The sequence below is a fragment of the Ursus maritimus genome, unplaced genomic scaffold (genome assembly GCF_017311325.1).
Source record: "Ursus maritimus isolate PB19 unplaced genomic scaffold, ASM1731132v1 scaffold_9, whole genome shotgun sequence".
Taxonomy (NCBI): Eukaryota; Metazoa; Chordata; class Mammalia; order Carnivora; family Ursidae; genus Ursus; species Ursus maritimus.
In genome coordinates, this window is record NW_024427107.1 from 6631524 (window position 1) to 6654270 (window position 22747).

Below are 22747 nucleotides of genomic sequence, written 5' to 3' on the forward strand. Positions count from 1 at the left end.
ATACATAAAAATAAGTAGAGAAACTGATGAAATTATTCAATCCTGTAGTTGATGACATTGTGTAAATTTTATTTAGATGGATTAACAAATTTTTGTAATCACTGTGCTCTTTGTTTAGGCTATTTTTAAAGATGTTTAAAAATACTTAACAAAATTCGTTCTACTAAATGTATGCCTGATTAGATTTATAAGCATTAACTACTATCTGTCAAATTTATAAGCCTACTCTGTCAGGTGTTTGCAGTTTAGTTGAACATACAACTGGGTATTAAAATTTTAGGCAGATTTAGCCATTGAATATTAAAAGCATTAAGCAAAGAAAAATTTATTGTTTTTATAATTCTTAGAAATAAGTTCTATAAGCTGAAAGAAAAGATTTGAAGGAGAAAAAGGTACCTAGAGATAATTTTAATATACGGGATAATAATTAAAATATGAGGACATGGGAGTATTTCCCTCCATGTCCAAAAGCATTTCTTGGGAATTAAAGCATTAGCAATTTCCATCAGAATGACTGTCATTGAATCTACTTTAGAATTAATGCAAAAATCAGAATGTATGACATCGAACAATGTGCTCTAGGAAATTCAGAAAACTGCACAATCTCATTGCCAGAACTTCTGGAAACTAAATGTCTTAAAAAATCTAATAACCTTAAAGACCATTACATTAACATGAAAACTGATCCTCTGCTAATGCAGAATCTGTAATTACCACAGAGACAAGTTCTGTCTCCTGTTTTCCCATGTTTGGGGAAGTAAAAATATTTACATCTAAGCAATTTAAAAAACTTTCAGTCAAGAAAAAATTGGTTTGGGGCTCCTGGGTGGCTCAGTTGGTTAAGCATCTGCCTTTGGCTCAGGTCATGATCTCAGGGTCCTGGGATTGAGCTCCAGCATCGGGCTCCTTGTTCAGCGGGGAGTCTGCTTCTTCCTCTCCCACTGCCTGCTGCTCCCCCCTGTGCTTGTGCTCTCTTTCCCTCTGTCAAATAAATGAATAAAATCAAAGGAGGGAGGAAGGGAGAGAAGGAGGAAGGAAAAACTGGTTTGACCAAACTACCTATTTTCTTGGCAAATATGAAGGCAACTCTTTAAGAAAAATCATTCAGTCATATGAAATCACTAACCAAGAAAAACATCCATTATCTTAACTAACTTTTCCCATAGGATCTCTATGCTGAAAATAAAATAATATTCGATCGTTGAACACTACATCAAAAACTAATGATGTACTATATGTTGGCTACCTGAACATAATATAATAATAATAAGAAGAAGAAGAAGAAGAAGAATAAAAGAATAAACATAAATTAATTAATTAATTAATGACAAAAGGTGCAGATTTGGGGGCGGGGGGAGGCGGGAATGGGTATGCTACGCATGCCCTGCTGAAGGCCTGTAGTTCCAGAGTAAAGAGGGAAGGGGACAGAAATAAATATCTATTGCCAATATTGAAACCAAAAAGTATTAAAAGAAAATAGACTTGTACCAAAATCCAAGAATGAAAAGTACAGGAAATCAATGAAATAAAATAATGTAAAGCTAAAATTCTTTACTGAGCTCCACAGGCAAATCTTTTGGGCCACGGCATTACATTAAAAATTTATTTAAAATGTTAAAGTTCTTTAAATATTAGCAGAGGATTGCTGCAATGTGTATGTGTGCAAGGATGGATGGGAGGATGGATAGGCAGATGGATGGGCATAGATACATAGACTTTCAAAACATTCACTTACCGTTCACTGCTTTGCAACAATTCTCCCAATTTGGCTAGGAAAACAGATGATCTTTGTTAAAAGTTCGCATTGTCCACAATAGCTAAATTGTGGAAGGAGCTGAGATGCCCTTCAACAGATGACTGGATTAAGAAGATGTGGGGTCCATATATACAATGGAATATTACTCAGCCATAAAAAAGAACGATTTCACAACACTTGAGCAACATGGACAGGACTGGAGGAGATAATGGTAAGTGAAATAAGTCAAGCAGAGAAAGATAATTATCATATGGTTTCACTCATTTATGGGACATAAGAAGTAGGAAGATCAGTAGGAGAAGAAAGGGAAGAAGAAAAGGGGGGGGGTAAACAGAAGGGGGAATGAAGCATGAGAGACTATGGACTCTGGGAAACAAACTGAGGGCTTTGGAGGGGAGGGGGGTGGGGGAATGGGATAGGCTGGTGATGGGTAGTAAGGAGGGCACATATTGCATGGTGCACTGGGTGTTACACGCAAATAATGAATCATGGAACTTTACATCAAAATCTAGGGATGTACTGTATGGTGACTAACATAATATAATAAAAAATTATTATAAAAAATAAAGTTCGAGTAAGGAACAAATAAAGAGCAAAACCTTTTTGAAGTGAGAATCCTTTAATAACTATACTCATTTCCAGAGAACAATAAATACAGAAATCACAAGCAGTATATGTAACAGTAATCTTTTCCTTAGCAACAGAAAGCACTTACTTTTATACAACTTAATGGGAAAACACGTTTAACGAAAATCAGCATTGGGAAAAGCGACACAACAGAAGAAAATTGCAAGTAAAATGAAAAATTTTTTGTTCCTGACCCTAACTACTGAGATTCATACTCCAGGTACTCCGTCCCAGGGAAGACGGGAAGGCTGGAGATTCTGAGGTTGGAGAGCACGTTCAGCTTCGGGCAGCAGCAGTCTGGGGCTGCTCAGATTGGAGCTGTTTACCAAGATATTCCCTAGAACAGCAGGAATAAAATAGCAAGGTATATTAGAATTTAAACAACAAAGATTCTCTTTCAAAATCAAAGCACGATATACCATGTCATCTACACTTACTTTAACATCTAAAAATTAGTAAAACAGCTCCAGAAAACTAATCTTTTCAAAATCTGAAAAGTGCCTGTTCTGTATGAATTTTAAACGCTCTCTTTACCATACGTAAGTCATTACATACACACACAGTGATTCAGCATACAATTACAAGGCAGTGTCTACCTCCCTGTCTGGGCACAAGTCATGTTTACTGCTGTGCCACTTCTGCAATCTAAGAAGTTCAAAACCAACTGAAGTACGATTCCAAGTAAGTGGACTGATGCACAAAAAACACATTTCCTGATACTAGCGAATATTAAGTAGCTATATCTCGGGATGAAAATAAATCACTGAAAATACTATCACGATTTACATGTCACAGAGCTTCTTGTTAATGAGCACTTTATCTGCACCAACATAGTCTAAAACCTTCACAAAGATTGTCCTACTGAATCCACAAACAATCCCAAGAGCAGAGTAGTATTCTCACTGTACAGGTGGGGCAGCTGGGGCTTAGAGCTGTGGTTTCCAAACTACTTAGAGCACATTCTCCTTTAGGAAATGAACACCCGGGGCGCCTGGGTGGCACAGCGGTTAAGCGTCTGCCTTCGGCTCAGGGCGTGATCCCAGCGTTATGGGATCGAGCCCCACATCAGGCTCCTCTGCTATGAGCCTGCTTCTTCCTCTCCTACTCCCCTTGCTTGTGTTCCCTCTCTTGCTGGCTGTCTCTATCTCTGTCAAATAAATAAATAAAATTTAAAAAAAAAAAAAAGAAATGAACACCCACCCAGAGCATGTGTATACTTAGCTCTAAATGACATACAGGTTTCACTGTTAATTCCAGGGGGAAAAAAAATAATCTCTTTCTTATTTTTCTGTGAATGACTTGACCAGACTTTTGTTTCTGAACAAAAGAACTTCAAAGAGATTCTGTAAAGAACATTTTTAAAAATCCCTGCTGGGGCGCCTGGGTGGCACAGCAGTTAAGCGCCTGCCTTCGGCTCAGGGCGTGATCCCGGCGTTCCAGGATCGAGCCCCACATCAGGCTCCTCTGCTATGAGCCTGCTTCTTCCTCTCCCACTCCCCCTGCTTGTTTTCCCTCTCTCGCTGGCTGTCTCTATCTCTGTCAAATAAATAAATAAAATCTTAAAAAAAAAAAATCCCTGCTATGCAAAGGAAAGAGCATGAGTTTTGGATAGAGACCTGGATTTACATTCCGGCTGCACTCCCTTCATGGACATGCTGCTTCCAGAGGCTGTGGGATAAGGGTACCTGCCGGGGACAAGCAGCGGGCACACGGGGGCCCAGTGTCATCTCCTCTCCTCATCAGCTGACATCCAACCTCTCCTTGTCTAAGCACCTCCAGGAGATGACCTGTGGGCCACCAGCATCTACTGGTAATGTGACCCCACCTTTCTCCACAGAAGTCCAGAGAAAGGGGAGAGAGGTGGTCCAAGGATTTTACCGTGCTGCTCTACCTCCACTATCATGGCCTTAGTCCAAAGCTCTCAAAGATATGAAGCAACACTGAGAAAAGGAAGAAGCATTCGGAATAGGAACCAGATGGAGTTCTGTGGACTAGGGTCAGTGAAGGGTCAGGGACTCCCAGAAGTCTCACAAAGGTAAACTAAGACTGAAAATACTATGGGACTGACTGAAACCTCCTATAGAATGAAATGATTTATGTGGTTTTTTTACCCTTACACTAAAGTTCTTATCACTGACTTATTCATTATGGGTGTCATATTAAAGCACATAATATATATTTTTGTGTCAACTAGGAGCTATCCTAACATAATCTGGACAATGGATGGGGATCTTATTTTCAACCAACAGTAAGGAATTAGTTCTAACTCATGCAAAGGCATAAAGGGAAACCATCTATAAATTTTATTAGGAAAAAAATAAGAGTTTATGGTCACTATAAATGCCACCACTCTGGGGAGGCCTGCAACTAGGGAATATGTGTGACTGCGTAAGTTTGATATGTTGTCTTGTGGTGGTGGTGTTTTTGTTGTTGTTGGGGGAGGGAGAGATGAGTGGTAGAGTATAACATTTACTACAAAATTTCCAGATCATATCTATATATCTATATCTATCTATCTATCTATCTAGATATAGTTTTTTCCTATATATAAGAAGTTAAGCTTGAAAGTAGACACGCTTCATTGCAAGAGGGCCTTCGTTAGACTGTTTAGTGTAAAGGATCAGCAGAATATGCCACTCCAAAATATGCCACTTTGGTGTACTATTTCCAGCTGTAGATACTTGAAAATAGCCAAGTGCAGAGAGAGGCTTTCTCTGAACTCCCCTTATCTACCTAAAGACAGGTCCTCCAAAAGGAACTCAATTGTTATAAAGTCCCTTCCCTGGGAGTTTCATCAACCAGGGAGGACTGGCTCTAATCACAAGAGAACAGTCTTGAAGTCCACATCACACCCAGACAGACTAGACTGACCATGTCACAATCTCTTATCTCCCACCTATTCTTCTATGGGCCCATCCATCGTTCCTAAAAATCACTGACTCTCTGTAAGAGGCCTACATCCCCACTCCTTTTCCCTATTAAGATGGAATTTAATCCTAAATTCTAAAGGTACATCTTTAAGTTCCCCATTTTTTCCCTGGGTATCTCCCATGTGTACATGAGGTATACATGTTAATCAAGATTTTTTTCATGTTAATCTGTCATTTATCACAGGGCCTCATCTAAGACTCAGAAGGGTAGAAGGGAAATTATTTTTCCTCCCCTCTGAGAGTGATTTCTTAGAAAACATTTAAAAAGTGTACCTAAAGACACCATGTCACCCTTCAATTATAATAAGCTGTGGTTCTTTCAATATAGGACCGATGTGAAGGACAACGTTCTAAATATAAGTTTCCAAGACAAATCACAAGAGAACAGAGGCAAGCCTTCCAGAGCTCAGTGCTCTGAACTGCCAAGCCATGGAAAAGGGTCTGGCTGGATCTGGTCACACACAAAGGCTCCCATCTGCTCCACCTCTTACAGAGACATGAAGGGTGGTTCACTTTCCATACCAGATTTAACTGATATTTAGGGAATGAGACTTAATACTTGGGAGGTGAAAAAGATAAGTGATTTCTTCACAAAAAAGATATCATTGAAATAAGGGTCAAAGTAGGAGGAATATTAAAAGAACAAAGATGAGCTGCTCTGGCAGAGAATTTAAAAACATGTCCAATCATGGCTTCCCGTCTACTGGTTTTCTGCTCCTTTGTTTTTCCTGGTCAAAGGTCTTTATTATGGATGACACGCTCTACTACACTCTCATTTTTTCCTACATACAATGTGGCCCTGAGGCATCCACTTCTTCACAACCTTAGTGCCTGGAATGCAGAAAACACAGGACTTCCTTTGTGTCTGCTAAATAGGGTTTACGCAATTTAAGACTCAGACAAAGGACAAGAACATACATAAGGGGTTCAACTGAGAATGTGTACATCAAAAGCCCCAGATGGAACTTTGTGAGCCTACCTTGTAGGTCACAAAATGCCAAAAGTCTAATAGGAGAAGAGCCCAAATAGGACCCATGGAAAGAAGAATCAAATCTCCTCCTCAGGCTTTCCTGAAATTACTATGTTTGCAATGGCATATGAGTTATTAAAATATCAGAGAGAGCTGACCTGAGGCCCAACTGAAAAAGATACTAACTGCAGAAAAAGGACCTAGCCTACACAAAGCTTTGGCAAACATCTACTCCTTTGAACTTGGCTTATAAAATGTTATAGTCTGTTTCCTTCCTGTCAAATGGCAACGTGTAGTCAATTAAAGTATTCCCAAGATTCACCCAAGCCTGCCTCTGAATTCCCTGTGAGCCCCAGCCATAGGGAAGTCCTGGCACCAAGTGCCTGGGGCCGGGAATACAAGACGGTTGCCACATTCCACACATTATTACAAGGCATCGTGGAAACTTGCTTGTAGGTATTCCCACAAGTTATCCTCCTACATTTACAGCATCCGTGTAAGAAGTGATATCTCCATTTACAGCAGATCAAATGGAGCCTCAGAAAACTTCCAATAACATGCTCAAGGACAAGTGAGCAAATGGCCTGGCCAGGGCTCAGATCCTCTTCTCTTTAATACTGTGAAGCTGCCTGGCCAAGAGCCCAAAAAGGTGTGAAAAGCAGCCACTCATCCTAATTTTATACATTAGAAAATAATAAAAGGGTATGTATGAATAATTTCTTCAGGTTAAGGTAACATTACAGTCAGGCAAAAGGTAAAATAATTATGGATTTTACTTCAAGGGATTATAATGTATCCATAACGAAGGACTCAAGAAGAGTTATTTTAAGTGAACTAACCTAAGTATTGAGTCGGTCTTTCTCTCTGTGCCTGAAGATCAATACAAGAATAAAATTCAACTTATAATTTGCTCAGAAAGTGACCAATTTGTACCAGAAATCCACAGGAGTTTGACACTAAATCTTTACTTCTACTAAAAAGCAAAATTTGAGAAGTATAATATTTTCTCCTCTCTAACTTCATCCAGAATTTAAATCATTTGGGATTCTAAATCTCTGAAACTGAAAAAAGAAACGGTCTAAAGACCGACTCCCTTTTAAAAAAATCGAAGCACAAAATAGCTCACAAAAGAGACCATGTTGCACGCTGAGAAAACACTGACATCTGATTAAGATCTGGTTAAGCATCTGACTCTAGGTTTCGGCTCAGGTCATAATCTCAGGGTTGTGGGGTTGAGCCCTGGGTGAGGCTCCATGCTCAGCGGGGAGTCTGCTTGAGACTCTCTCCCTCTGCCCCTCCTCCCATGGGTGCACACACAGGCACACTCTAAAATAAATAAAAACAAATCTTAAAAAAAAAAAAAAAGAGGGGCACCTGGGTGGCTCAGTTAAGTGTCCAACTCGATTTCGGCTCAGGTCATGATCTTGTGATATTGAGCCAGTGTGGGGCTCCATGCTCAGTGGGCGTCTGCTTCAGGCTCTCTCTCCCTCTCCCTCTTGCACCTCCCCCACTCATGCTTGCTCACATGGGCACTCTCTCTGTCTCTCTCTAAAATACATAAAATCTTTAAAAAAAAAAAAAAAGTACCTACTTTATTCCCTTGTCAATGGCCATAAAAGATCTATACTTTGGCACCAACCATAATACTGAAAAACTGCTTTCTAGTTCCTGAGAGAGCTATGTAGAGCTTGAAAGAGGCAGTCTGAAGATAACATTAGCTATCTAGGTTCCAAGCTGTTAGCAGCTAGTGCACCAGAAGTGTTTACTTGGCGTATATTAACTCTTAGAAGAGAAAGGCCTTCATCATATTATAATTAAGTGTCAAACCTTTACTATACTTAGGGCTGTTTAAGTATATTTTTATTCTTCCTTTAAAACTGCAGTTGAAAAAAAAAAGAAAAAAAACCCGTAGTTGACTATGATATCATTCAACATGCTTGACTTATATAATATAAACACATGGTGACGTCGCCTATATAATTTAGTGCCAGGAAAAAAGTGAATTTTCTCCTGACAAACATATTAATCTATGAAAACTACAATCTCCCTTATTTATTTTTCCTTGGTTGCCAAAAAGCTCAGTAGAAATTCCATGGTTACTATCATTTTTGTATTATTTTCTTTAGTCTCCTTTTGATGTGTAAATTTTCATAACTAAAATTATGAAGGACCTACAATTCTATATCCCACATCTTTCTGTGAGTTTATGATAATAATTATTAAAACTACAACTGAGTCATAATTGTATTTCTCTTAATCTTTGCCTATCCTGTTGGAAAACAAATGGATATAATATAAATAAAAAACAAAATACCCTTCTCTGCATGTATGAAAACAATTTCTTTTAAAATATGAACTTTATATTGGCTTACAACACAGATTTCTATTAGGTAAAAAGCAAATAAAATTTAGATATTTTGTACAGGCCTGGTTTTTATAATGCTAGTTCACTATAGTTATAAGTTAGGTTATTCCTCCAGCTTTTATCATATTTTCAGTACCATACACAAAGCAAATTTTGTTTTTACAAACTGATTTTCCTACCTAACTACCGAACTATGTAAAAATCACAGGGCCCTCTCCCATCTGCATCTGATTTACATAGTTAAGAGACATAGTTAAATTCCAAATGTAAGGACATAGAGTCAAACTGTTTCCACAATACTTTAAAAATCTCAACCTAGGAATAGTGACCACCACGAGGTGTACCATTTCCTAGGGCCTGCTAATTACTTAGCACTGCACTAACAGCTTGATGTACGTTACTCTCCACCATCATACTCATAAAAGCTACAAATGAGCCCCGTTTTTATACATAAGGAACTGGAGTTTAGCAATGAAAATGACATGTTGTAATGTTAGAATAACTAGTTAGTGGCAGGAGGGTATTTGTACCCAAGTCTGTCTGATAAAACTTAGTCTTAATCACTATATAATACTTCCAATTCTACCTCCCACTGGCTGAGGACAGATTATTGTGTAGATGTGAGAGTAAAGAGCTTAAGAACATCACAACATGAGTCCTCAATTTATTTCTCAAATACATTTTCATAACCACCAGCTATTTCATTTCCTAACAGCATCTAAATTCAAAGATTAATAGATTAGCAGTATCTCTAAAGAGGTCAGTGATTCTAAAAGTAGAATCTATTTATGTGAATTCTGGCCCTACGAAACAAACATGAACATTTTAAAAATCAATTGCATTAGAGTCTATTATAAAAGCAATTTAGGCAAAGTTTGCAATCACAAAATTATTTTTCACACAGGAATTCCAACAATCAAATCATTTTAAACTAGCTATAAAATCTAAATATCCAGAGTTTCTTTAGCTCTAGCTTATTTTCAAGAATAGTCCCTCTTTACCTATTACCACCAGCTTTATCATTAGATCAGCACTGTCTTTCATACTTTATCATTTTTCCAACCTACGGCCATGATATGCAATGCACTGAGCCACTCAAAGCATCAAAGTTGGCAGCAGACACTCCTTTTCCTTATCCTTTTTTTTTTTAAGACTTGTTTTAATAGAGCAGTTTTAGGTCACAACAAAATTGAGAGGAAGGGACAGAGATTTCCCATATACACCCAGCCCCTAACTCATGCACAGCCTCCCCCACTATCAACATCCCACATCACATCTTTTTTTTTTTTTTTAACCAAGGATGAACCTGCATTGACACATTATTATCATCCAAAGTCCACAGTTTACCACAGGGTCCATTCTTGCTGCTATCCATTTTATGCCCTTGGATGAATGTGTAATGACATATATCATCATAATATCGAACAGTACTTTACTGCCTTAAAACCCTCTGTACTCTAGCTATTCATCCCTTCCTCCTTCCCCACACAATTGATCTTTTTATAGTCTCCACAGCTTTGCCTTTTTTAGATGTCATATGGTTGATTTATACAGCATGTAGCCTTTTCAAATTGGCTTCTTCCACTTAGTAATATGCAGTTCAGGTTCCCTTACGCCTTTTCGTGGCTTGATAGTTCATTTCTTTTTCATGCTGAATAATATTCCATTGTCTGGATGTACCAAAGCTTGTTTATGCACTCACCTACTGAAGGACAGCTGGGTAGCGTCCAAATTTTGGCAATTATGAATATAGCTGCTATAAACATCCCTGTGCAGTTTTTGGTGTGGATCTAAGTTTTCAACCCCTATGGGTAAATACCAAGATGCATAACTGCTGGATCGTATGATAAGGATGTATTTAGTTTGATTAAAAAAAACACCAAATAGTCTTCCAAAGTGGCTGTACTATTTTGCATTCCTACCAGCAATAAATGAGAGTTCCTGTTACTGCACACCCTGGCCAAGATTTGATGTCAGTGTTCCAGATTTTGGCTAATCTAATAGGTGTGCAGTGGTATCTCATTTTTGTTTTAGTTTGCATTTCCCTGATGACATACGACGTGCAGCATCTTTTCATATATTTATTTACCATCAGTGTATCTTCTTTGGTGAGGTGTTTGGTAAGGTCTTTGGCTCATTTCTTACTGAGGCTGTTTTCTTATTGCTGAGTTTTAAGAGTTCTTTATATATTACAGATAACAGTCCTTTATAAAATGTGTCTTTTGCAAATATTTCCCCCAATATGTAGCTTGTCTTCTAATTCTCTTGACATTATTTTTCACAGGAGTTTTTAATTTTCATGAAGCCCAACTTCTCAATTATTTATTTATTTATTATTTATTTCACAGGTCATGCATGCCTTTAGTATCTAAAAAGGTATCACCATACCCAAGGTCATCTAGGCTTTCTTCCATATCATGTTCAAGGACTTTTACAGTTTTGCATTCTATATTTAGGTCTATGATCCTTTTTCAGTTAATTTTTGTGTAGGGTGTAAGGTCTATGCAGATTTATTTTTATATGTGGACGTCCAATTGTTCCAGTACCATATGTTTAAGAGACTATCTTTGCTCTACTGTATTGCTTTGCTTCTTTGTCAAAGATCAGTTAACTATACTGGTAGGGGTCTATTTCTAGGTTCTCTATTCTGTTCCATTGCCCTACTTGCCTGTTCTTTTGTTGTTGTTGTTGTTGTTATGTTAGTCACCATACAGTATACTTGCCTGTTCTTTCACCAAAACCACACCGTCTTAAGTACTATAGGTTTACAGTAAGTCTTTAAGTCAAGTAATGTCAATCCTCTTAACTTTGTCCTTCTCCTTCAATACTATGTTGGCTACTTGGGTGTTTTGCTCTGCATATTAACTTTGGTATCAGTTTGTTGATATATAACTTGCTAGGGTTTTTAATTGGGAATTGCATTGACTCTATAGATCAAGTTGAGAAGAACTAACATCTTCATAACACTGCATCTTCCTGTTCATGAACATGGGATCCCTCTCCATTTATTTAGTTCTTTGATTTCATTCATAGAGTTTAGTAGTTTGTTTCATATAGATCTTATATATATTTTGTTAGATTTGTACCTAAGCATTTCATTTTGGGGGCTAAATGGCTTTGTTTTTAAATTCAAATTCCACTTTTTCATTGCTTGTATATAGGAAGGCGATTTACTTCTGTGTATTAACTTTGAACCCTTCAATCTTGTTGTAATCACTTATTAGTTCCAGCAAAGTTCTTATGTCGAATCTTTAGGATTTCCTACATAGACAATCACGTCATCTTTAAACAAAGATAGTTTTATGTCTCTCTTCCCATCTGTATACCTTTCATTTCCTTTTCTTGTTTATTGCATTAAGCAAGAACTTCAAGTTTGATGTCAAAAAAGGAGTCACATGTGAGAGGGATATCCTTCTTTATTCATGATCTTAGTGGGAAAGCTTCCAGTTTCTCAATATTAAGTAAGATGTTAGCTATAGGTTTTTTTTTTTTAAGATTTTATTTATTCCTTTGAGAGAGAGAAAGAGCACAAGCAGGTGGAGAGGCAGAGGGAGAGGCAGAAGCAGACTCCCTGCTGAGCTGGGAGCCCCACATGGGGCTCGATCCCAGAACCTGGAGATCGTGACTTGAGCCAAAGGGGGAGGCTTAGCCATCTGAGCCACCCAGGCGTCCCTATAGGGTTTTGTTTTTTTTTTTGTTTTTTTTTTTTAGTAGATATTCTTAGTAAGTTGAGAAAGTTCATCTCTATTCCTAGTCTACTGAGAGTTTTTATCATGAATGGGTGGTGGATTTTGGTGAATGCTTTTTCTGCATCTATTGATAAGATTATGTGATTTTTCTTTTTTAGTTTGTTGATGTAATGGATTACATTAATTGATTTTTGAATGCTGAACCTACCTTACATATCTGGGATAAATCTCATTGTGGTACAGAATTCTTTTTACACAAATTGTTGGATTCAATTTTTGTTGAGGATTTTTTTGCATCTATTTTCAAGAAAGATATTGGTCTATAGTTTTCATGTAATGTCTTTGTTTTTGGTTTTGGTAATTATGGGTAATGCTGGCCTCACAGAATAAGTTATGAAATATTTGCTCTACTCTATCCTCTAAAAGAGACTGGAGAACTGGCCTAATTTCTTCCTTAAATGTCTGGTAGAATTCAACAGTAAAGCCATCTGGGCCTGGCGCTTTCTTGTTTTGGAAGATTATTAGTTGTTGATTCAATTTCTTTAATAAAGGCCTATTCAGATCATCTGTTTCTTCTTCTGTGAGTTTTGACAGATTGTGTCTTTCAAAGAATTTGAAATTTCATCTAGGTTATCAAATTTGTGTGCATAGGATTATTCACAGTATTCATTTATTATCCTTTTAATTTCCATAAGATCTGTTGTAATGTCCCCTCTTTTGTCTCTGATATTGATTTATGCCTTTTTTTCCCCCCTTAGATAGCCTGGCTGGAGGCTTATCAATATTATTGCATTTTTTTCAAAGAACCAGCTTTTGGTTTCACTGGTTTTTTTCTATTTTCTGTTTTCAGTTTCCTTGATTTATTCTAATTTCTTTTCTTCTATTTATTCTGGATTTAATTTTCTTTTCTTTTTCTCATTTCCTAAGATGGAAACTTAAATTATTGAGTTTTCTTCTTTTCTAATATATGCATTCAATGCCATAAGTTTCCTTCTAAGCACTGCTTTCACTATATCCCACAAATTTGGTCAGTAATAGTTTCATTTTCATTTAGTTGACAGTATTTTTTAATTTCTCTTGTGATTTCTTCTTTGACCCATACATTACTTTAGAAGTATATTGTTTAATCGCCATATATCTGGGAATTTTCCAGTTATCTTTCTTTTATTGATTTCTAGTTTAACTCCATTGTAGTCTGAAAACAGACACTGAGTGATTTTAAATTTGTTGAGGTGGGTTTTACAACCCAGAATGTGGTCCTGCAGAATGTTCCATGAGTTTGAGAAATGTATATTCTGTTGTTGGTGGTTGAAGTAGTTTATAGATATCCATTATATCCAGTTGACTGACAGTGTTGTTGAGTTTAACTATGACCTTACTGATTTTCCGCCTGCTGGATCTGTCCATTTCTGAGAGAGGGATGTTGAAGTCTCCAACTATAAATGTAAATTCATCTATTTTTCCTTATAGCTCTATCAGTTTTTTGTCTCGCATAGTTTGATGCTGTTGCCCGGTATATACATGTTAACAATTACAATATCTTCTTGGAGAACTGACTCCTTTATATTATGTAAAGCCCTCCTGTATCCCTGATAAATCTTCCTTAATTTGAAGTCTGCTTTGTCTGAAATAAATACCCCTACTTCTGCCTTCTTTTGATTACTGTTAGCGTGGCACTCCATCTATTTACTTTTGATCTATATTTGTCTTTCTATTTAAAGTGGATTTCTTGTAGACAATATATAGTTGGGTCATATTTTTTAATCCACTCACAATCCACTCACAATCTCTTTCAACTGGCACAGTTAGACCATTGACATTCAAAGTGACCACTGAGATAGCTGGATTAATATCTACCATATTTATTACTGCTTTCTATTTGTTGCTCTTGGTTTTTTGCTCCTAGTTTTGTCTTCCACTCTTTTTTTTTTTTTTTGCCTTTTGTGGTTTTAACTGAGCATTTTGTATGATTCCACTTTCCTTTCTTAGCATATCAGTTATATTTTTTTTTACTTTTTTTAATGGCTATCGTAGAGTTTGCAATATACATTTACAATTAATCTACATCCACTTTTAAATAAAACTATACCACCTCATGGGTAATGTGAGAACACTGCTGTCATCAATTTCACTTATGTATAAGGGTACATAAATATATACACACACAAGCATACAGAATCAAATATAGTGTTGCTATTAGTATTGTGAACAAACTGCCGTTACATTAATTAAGAAGAAGAAAAGTTTTTATTTTACCTTCAGTTATTCCTTCTTTGATGTTCTTCCTTTCTCTATGTAGATCTGAATTTCTGACCTCTAGTATTTTCCTTCTCTCTAAAGAACTTCTTTCCATATTCTTTGCAGGGAAGATCTGCTAGCAACAAATACCCCTCAATTTTTGTCTGTCTGAGAAAATTTTTATTTCTCCTTTACTTCTGAAGGATAATTTTGCAGAATACAGAATTCTAAGGTGGTGGGGATTTTTCTCTCAACACTTCAAATATTACACTCCACTCTCTTATTGCTTGCATGGTTTTTGAGAAGTCAGATGTGATTACTTTTGTACTTCTATAGGTAAAGGGTTTTTTAGGGTTTGGTTTTTGGGGGTTTTGGGGGGGGTTTGGTTTGGTTTTGGGTTTTTTTTTGCTCTGGCTTCTTTTGGCATTTTTTTCTTTGACTTTGATTTTCTGTAATTTGAAAATTATATGCCTCAGTGTAGGTTTTTGGCATTTTTCCTGCCTAGTGTTCTTTGAGCTTCCTGGATCCATGGTTTGGTGTCTGTGATTAATCTGGGGGAACTTCTCAGTCTTTACTTTTTCAAGTATTTCTTCTGTACCTTTCTCTCTTTCTTCCCCTTCTGACATTCCCATTACATGTATTCTATACCTTTTGTAGATGTCCCACAGTCCTTGGTTATTCTGGTTCTTTCAGTCTTTGTTCTCTTTGCTTTTAGGTTTTGGAGGTTTCTATTGATATTTCTTCTAGCTCAGAGACTCTCTCCTCAGCCATGTCCGGTACCTTAATAAGCCCATCAAAGGCATTCTTCATTTCTATTACAGTGTTTTTTTAACTACAGCATTTCTTTGTGGTTCTTTCTTAGGACTTCTATCTCCCCGCTTACATTGTTCACCTGTTCTTGCATGTTGTTTACTTTAACCATTAGAGTCCTTAGCATAGTAATCATAGTTGTTTAAAATCGCCTGTCTGATAATTCCAACATCGCCACCATGGCTGGTTCTGATACTTATTGTCTCTCCAAACTGTGCTTGCCTTTTGGTATGCCTTTTAATATTTTCTTGATAGTTGAACATGATGTACTAAGTAAAAAAAAAAAATGCTATAAATAAACCTTCAGTAATGTAGTGGTGAGATGGAGGGAGGGGAAGCATTCTATTGTCCTGTGATTAAGTCTCAGTCTTTTACTGATCCATGGCCTCTGAACTGTAAACTTCATAAGTGTTTCTCAGGGTTTTTTCTCCCGTCCTGGGTGGGACAGAATGGCTAGAGTGAGCTAAAGTTGGTTATTTCCCTTCCCCAGGCCAGACAGACTCTGATAATATCCCAGCAGGTCAAGTTCTAGTTAGCCAGTTTCCCCTGAGGATAGGCTTTGTTAAAAACAGGGTACTCTGGCATATTTCAAGATGGTTCCCTTTCCCCTGCTCCTGCCAGAAGCCTTAGGGGATTTTTCTCAGATATTTACTGTGGGAACCTGGTCTAACTTCTAGAGATAAATCTCACTGTATGGTAAGGACCTACTATGATTCGGTCCCCCTGAAGTTTTTAACTTTCAGACCTGCCCACACTGAGCATCCTGAAATTCAGCACAGTTCAGGTTTTCCAACCCAGGCACTGGTTCCCTCACCGGTTTCTGCTTATGGGTCTGCTCCAGTATGCCTAAACTCTCTGAAGGTTACCTATCTTTCTCTCTAATCTTGAGAGCTGCTGTTAGCCCCATGTCTTCTCCTTTCTTATGTATCCAAGAAGGGTTGCTGATTTTCCAGTCTGTTCAGTTTTTACTTGTTGTTAGGATGGAGTGGCAACTTCCAAGCTCCCTACATGCAGAACCAGAAACCAGAAGTCCCCACTTTTCCTTTTTTAAACGCTGGTTCCTAATCAGCATGTGGTTATAACCAAAAATAATCTGTGCAATGCAGAGTATACACCCTAAATGACTCTATTACATACAAATCTAGTTATGCACCATGCAATGTGGCAAAAATGTCTGTGCTGTTATAAGGATTTTTAAGAAGAAAGTTTATTTTATATTAGTTATTCCTAAAATAGTAAGCAAAGTCCATATTTAAGGCTTATTACAGACTCTTTTTTCTTGAATTATATTTAGAATGTTAAGACTTTTAAGTACATGACAATAGAAAGAGTGTCAATTTATCTTCTTTGAGTGTTAGGTTAGTGCCTGGCATACTCTAAGAGGTCAATAACTGTTGAATGAAAATAGCTGACGAATCCTACAGGGAAGTTAGAACCTGAAAAAGAATGCTTTTTTCTCCTAACAAGAAAATGTTCTGAAACACCAGATGAGACAAAGATGCCAGCAGTTAAACCTACCAAATATTTCATAAACTAAATCAGTTCATTACTAGCAGAATGCTCAAACAGAATTTAAAATTATTTTACATTAGAATCTGCTTATAACACAAGAAGACTCAACTAAATCCACAATAAAAAAAAACACAATATTTTAGAAGACAAGTTCAACATTTTAATGATATGTAGTGGAAAGTGTATTAAATTAGCTTTATAATTAAGCTTAAAAGGTTCTCTAAGCCTACAGAATTATTCTTTAGAGAAGCATTTCCCCACAATATATGCAAAAACTAAAATAAATCAAAACATGTGGTCCAGTTGTTCCTCCAATATGAATTTATAATCACCTGAAATGAATCTCTGAGCTATTTGGAGAATAAAGTATATTAGGCAAATTTGGAATAGAACATGCAAGGAGATAAGAGTTTTTTGGTTTGCTTGTCTGATTCTATTTCATAACTAAGAATATCAACTATAAACCTTGAGAGTCACTAGTCAACTCCCTCTTTTTCCCCATATCCAACTTATCTCCAGGTTTCATAGAGTCTATTTTCTCCAACCCCTGACCTTGCCTCACTAAATGGACATCCTCATAATCCACCACCTGGCTTGAATCTGTAGTCTCCTTACTGGTATTTTTCCCTCCAGCCTAACCCTCCAATTTCACCAGTCCCTACTGTCTCTAAAACAGTCTTTCTAAAATGACGCTGTGATTATTTTTACTAACCTTTGTAGTTTTCCGCAGTCTTCAGAAAAGAGTTCAAACCTAGCACAGCAAAGATGTTTTTTCATGATCTGGCCACTACTAGATCTCCAACTATAATTTCAGCTTCATAACCAAACTCCATGTGTCTAGAACCAGTAGAAATTCCCCAAATGGATCGGGATCTCTCTGACCTCAATATATATGCATATGTAACTCTCTCCTTGGAATCCTCACACACACACCCTACTCCCCCCCCCCCCCCCCTCCCCCCCCCCCCCGTTCACTAACTACCACCTCCTAATCTACCAAGAGCTCCTACATCCCTTCTGCCAGGACCCTCCCAGGCCTAGATTAGGCCCACTCTCCACATGACCACACAGCCTTTCCCCACAGTGTTACAATGAAACATGTGCTTGTCACACTCTACATAGCAGTGGCATTATATTACTGTTCAATGAACAGTCTAACTTTCCCGAAAAATAACCAGGAAAGTTAGCTTTCTTCAAATTCGGAAGTCCAATATAAATTTTTTAAGTATAAGAGTAATGAAGCTACCAATTATCATCATCGACCTTCTCTGTCAAAAACTAGCTTTCAAATTAAAGTGAATTTCATTTAAATAAAATCTACAACTAGCTGTTCTTTCAGCTAATAAATCAGTAGTATAACTACTTCAGTGGTTTTAATTTCATAAACATTTCAAACATCAAATCATAAGTTTTGGCAATGCCTATTTCCATAAGGATTACCAAATATTAACTTTCAAGGGATTACAAAGAATTTTTCTAAAAAACTTAAAAGGAAAAGGGGATTTTAAAAGTACATGAACCCCCAAACGTAATCACAGCTTCCTCAATTATCTGTGACAATGGAGGTAGGTCATATGGGTCCCAAAACCTAATAATCAAAATCAAAACACATATTTATCATTTTAATACTTAAGATTACATAAGCAGATTTAAGTTCTGGGAGTTAAACTTCTTATTCTCCAGTATCCTTTTCCTCTCCTTCTTCCTCACAAATAGAACCAATGAACTTCAGTAGGACACAGGACTTTAGTGAAGCCTTCATTTTCCAGTTACTTTGTAGCCACATGACTGAGTACTGGCCAATGGGTATAAGAAGTGTTGGGGGGCAAATTCTAGGAGGCTCCTAGTTGCCTGGCCCATCCACCACCACCCACAGCCATGAAGATGAGGGCCACACCCTAGGAATGGCAGCATGCTGAGCTGGAAGAAGCCCAGAACCCTCTGTACTAACTCTGAACTGCCTAGCCTCATCCCTTCATGAGAGACACTATAGAACAAATATTTGTCGTGTTTCAACTACTGTTATTTTGGGTCTCTGTTATATCATTCGCTTATCATTAACTTACCCTTCCCATTATTTCTCCTCTTGAATAAAAATATGAGTATCTATACCAGATACAAACAGGCTTTAACACAAGTGTATGTGACTAGGTCAATTAACCTAGCATGTAAAATATGCTAAGATAACAGTTTATCTACAAACTTAAATAAATCCAGAAGACGGAGGAACTCAGATTTTTTCCAAATACTGAAATTCTGACATTTTCCTCAGTGTCCTGCTTCAATATGTGGCAGTCTTTGACACCTTTTCCACCTGATAGTTCATCATTTATGTGTTGTCTATTCTAATTCTCACCCATGCAGAGATGAGCACAAAGGCTGACTGAGATGTCCAGCCAAAACTAACAAAATAAGGTTTAACAACAAACAAGATAGAAAACCTTAAGCACCACAGAAAATAGTCAGCAAGTTATGATCATATAATACTATCATTTATCCCAACTGAGAAATTAGTACATTATTCAAGACTAGTTAAGCAAAGAGACAGGAGAGCAGAAATCAAACAAAAATAGCTGGGGAAAAAATGCCAGAATGTGACGACTTGCTTTTATATTATCATTTGGGAAGAGTTCTAGGTTTCAAGTTGAATATTAAAATGATGTTTCTAAAAACACGGTATTATGAGCAACTTGCTCTGAAGAGCATTAATCACTGATAAATCATTTAGTGGAGAAAACATAAAGTTAAATTTTCATTAGCAAAATGTAGAGGAAATCAAAATTCTTTGTTTTAAACATTTCAGACCACAATTTACATTCAAAACAGTGCCAAAAACCATTCAAGTAAAAAAAATAGCAGCTACTCTAATAGCTACCTATTTTCTAGTGCTATGCTACAAATGAGAATATTTTTGGTAGTAAATATTTTGTTCTACAGACAAACCTATACATTTGCTTTTATTTGTTGAACTTAAATATTTATTTATTTGAGAGAGAGAGGGAGAGGGCAGGGGGTAGGGGCAGAGGGAGAAGGAGAGAAAGAATCTCAGGCAGACTCCCTGCTGAGTGGAGAGCCTAACTCAGGGCTCAATCTAATGACCCTGAGATCTTGACCTGAGCTGAAATCAAGAGTCGGAAGCTTAACTAACTGAGCCACCCAAGCACCCCTATATTTGCTTTTATATTTAATAATCAACCTGTACCTGTATGCCTATAATTTATCATATTCACCCTAATTTAGCATGATATTAAGGTACAATAATTTCTCCTAGCAATTTTCTCCAAATTGGGAGCTCCATTTTTTTGTTCTAAAACAAAAAACTTCAACTTAAAAATTTATTTCAGGAAACTAATTGGTCTCTACTTGTCACAATATAAAATGTCTATTCTTACAGTCCCAATTTTTTTAAGTATATATTTACTATATTTAATATTTTAAATCCAAGATACTTAATTTTTTTTTTATTTCTACAAAGATAACAAATCAACAAGGTTAAAGTAAATCATGGCTACCAAACAGTAAATAGATACTATTCTACCATGATACCTGGAGGAACTTCAGAATATTATTTAGGGAACAAAAGCCCAAACAACTAACATGTTCTGCTATCACCCAACAAATAATTTCTGTATACTTGAAATCCTCAGGCATTAAAAAAAATAATGAGAAGTGTGAGAAAAATTACTTCAAAGAGACTATAAATGATAAAAAGGTGTTTCAAAAATATATGCTATTTAATAGAGGCACCTGAACTGGATAGTTCAGTTGGTTGGGCATCTGACTCTTAACTTTGGCTCAGGTCATGATCTCAGGGTCATGAGATCAAGCCCCATGTCAGGCTCCGTGCTAGGCATGAAGCTTCCTTGGGATTCTCTCTCTCACTCTCCCCCTGCTCCTCTCCCCCTGCTTGTGTATGCATTCTGAAAGAAAGAAAGAAAGAAAGAAAGAAAGAAAGAAAGAAAGAAAGAAAGAAAGAAAGAAAGAAAGTTGATAAATAATAAAACACATACAGTTACTTAGGGGAAGAAAAAACAGGTCTTGAAATGGCCAGGTTAAAAATAACTACTTGTAGAAAAACTTTTAATGGATATTTAATATAGGTTTCATATAGGTTTTTAAACTAATCTATTTAAGTTATACAAGTCATTTTCTTGACTTTACCATTAAATGGGCATGATAAGAAAAATGATTAACCAAAAGAGAAAACCCACATGACTTAAAAAGCCAAGATACCCAAAAAAGAAACAAACAGTATTAATTTAAACTGTAAAATTTGAAAGCTGTGATGAGAGCTGTATTTACTTTATTAAAATATTTATAACCCATAATTGGTCTACTTCTACAAAGATTTGGGAAGATGCTTGACTTAGGCTTTAGGAGTCAGGCAGAGTTGGCACAATTGGACACCTACCCTCCCCAATTTACCAATTCATTTCAATAAATATTTATTTGCTAAATTGGTTCAGACAAGAGTTTTAATCTCACCAAGAGAAGAAGTACTGGCAGAGAGGTTTGTCTACACAGTTAATAGTAGACAATCCCCACCAAATCACCTTTCCAAGTAACAACCCCATCCTGCCTTTTCAGGGCCTTCCCTTCATCAGTTTCTTCCACTCTAACTCCCTCTGATTGCATTTAAACTTTTCTTATACTAAAACAAACAAGTGATGACAGCAAACATCCATTGTCTACCTCAGCTCCCCGCCCCAGCACCATCCTTCCTCCTCCATCTCCTAAGGAAGCTTCTAGAAGGAATGACCACAATGACTTGCTGTACTTCGTCACCATCCCTGAGGCAATCTGCCTGCTCACGGTCACCAAACGCCCTGGCCCAGGGCACCAATGGTTTTCTTGCTGTCACATCCAAGGTGCATGTTCATTTCTCCCCTTCCTGGTCCCCTTGGCAGTATTTTACACTGCCCACCACTGACTCAATCCTGCTTGAAATATACTCTCTTTCTTTTGCTTCCCTAACAGCACATGTTCCCAGTTTTCTCCCAATTTTGTAGCCATTTCTTGTTACAATCAGTCAGTCATTCACCCACCCCCACCCTCCTTGTGTAAAATCTACTCCTCTTCCGTCAACACCTTATTACTTTTGTCCCAGTCTCTAACAGTGGTTCTTACCCTCCTTTTGATCCCAGACCCCTTTGCAAATTTGAGGAAAAGCGTGGACCCTGCCCACAGAAAATATTTATACACAGGCTTTTGCAAACAATTTCAGGGAGTTAATCCAAACCTCCTGGAGGAAAAAGCCCGCTCTACACATGTTTTCGGGTAATCTTATCTACTGCCATGACTTCAATCCTCTAATGACTGCTTTAGCTCTATAAACTCTAGCTCACATCTTGCTCTGGAACTCCAAACCTCTATTTCTATCTTTTGGATTTCTCTTTGGATATAATACAAGGATATCAAATTCATAGATCCAAAAAAATCAACTCCTCACTGCCATTCGAATCCTGTTCCTCCTTCATCAGGTACAGAAGAGACAAGTGACCAAGGAGCAGGCCCAGCAGGAAGCAGGGAAGTTGGAAGGCTACCCAAACTGAGGCAGCTCACTGTAGAAAGCTCAAGTAGACAATCACAAAGACACTGAGGGTTAGCCTGAAACCATGGAGCAACCTTGGGCAGAAAAGCCAACCTACAGAAAATAACTAAGCAGATGGGCTACAGATGTGAGAACCCATGTGGCCAGAAGGAAAGGGAGGTGGGAAAAGTTGGTGCCTTGCTTCCCGCCAGCTTTCTGGCTCCCAGTTTCAGTGAAACTGTGTGACTTCACCTATTGTTGGATTCCGTGAGCTACTCTGACATCCTTTTATAATAGAGTTTCTTATATTTAAGCTAACT

General features: G+C 37.3%; 1 protein-coding gene across 2 annotated transcripts in view; it reads right to left on the reverse strand.

Moving 5' to 3' along the window:
* Nucleotides 1–2356: 2356 nt before the first annotated feature.
* ATP6V1H (ATPase H+ transporting V1 subunit H) overlaps nucleotides 2357–22747 on the reverse strand; it is a 121642-nt gene continuing 101251 nt past the window's right edge. For both annotated transcript variants that reach the window (XM_008706686.2, XM_008706687.2), the window contains exon 14: nucleotides 2357–2720. In XM_008706686.2, the coding sequence (XP_008704908.1) occupies nucleotides 2660–2720 (61 nt within the window). In that variant the 3' untranslated portion in view covers nucleotides 2357–2659. The remainder of the gene's footprint in view (nucleotides 2721–22747) is intronic.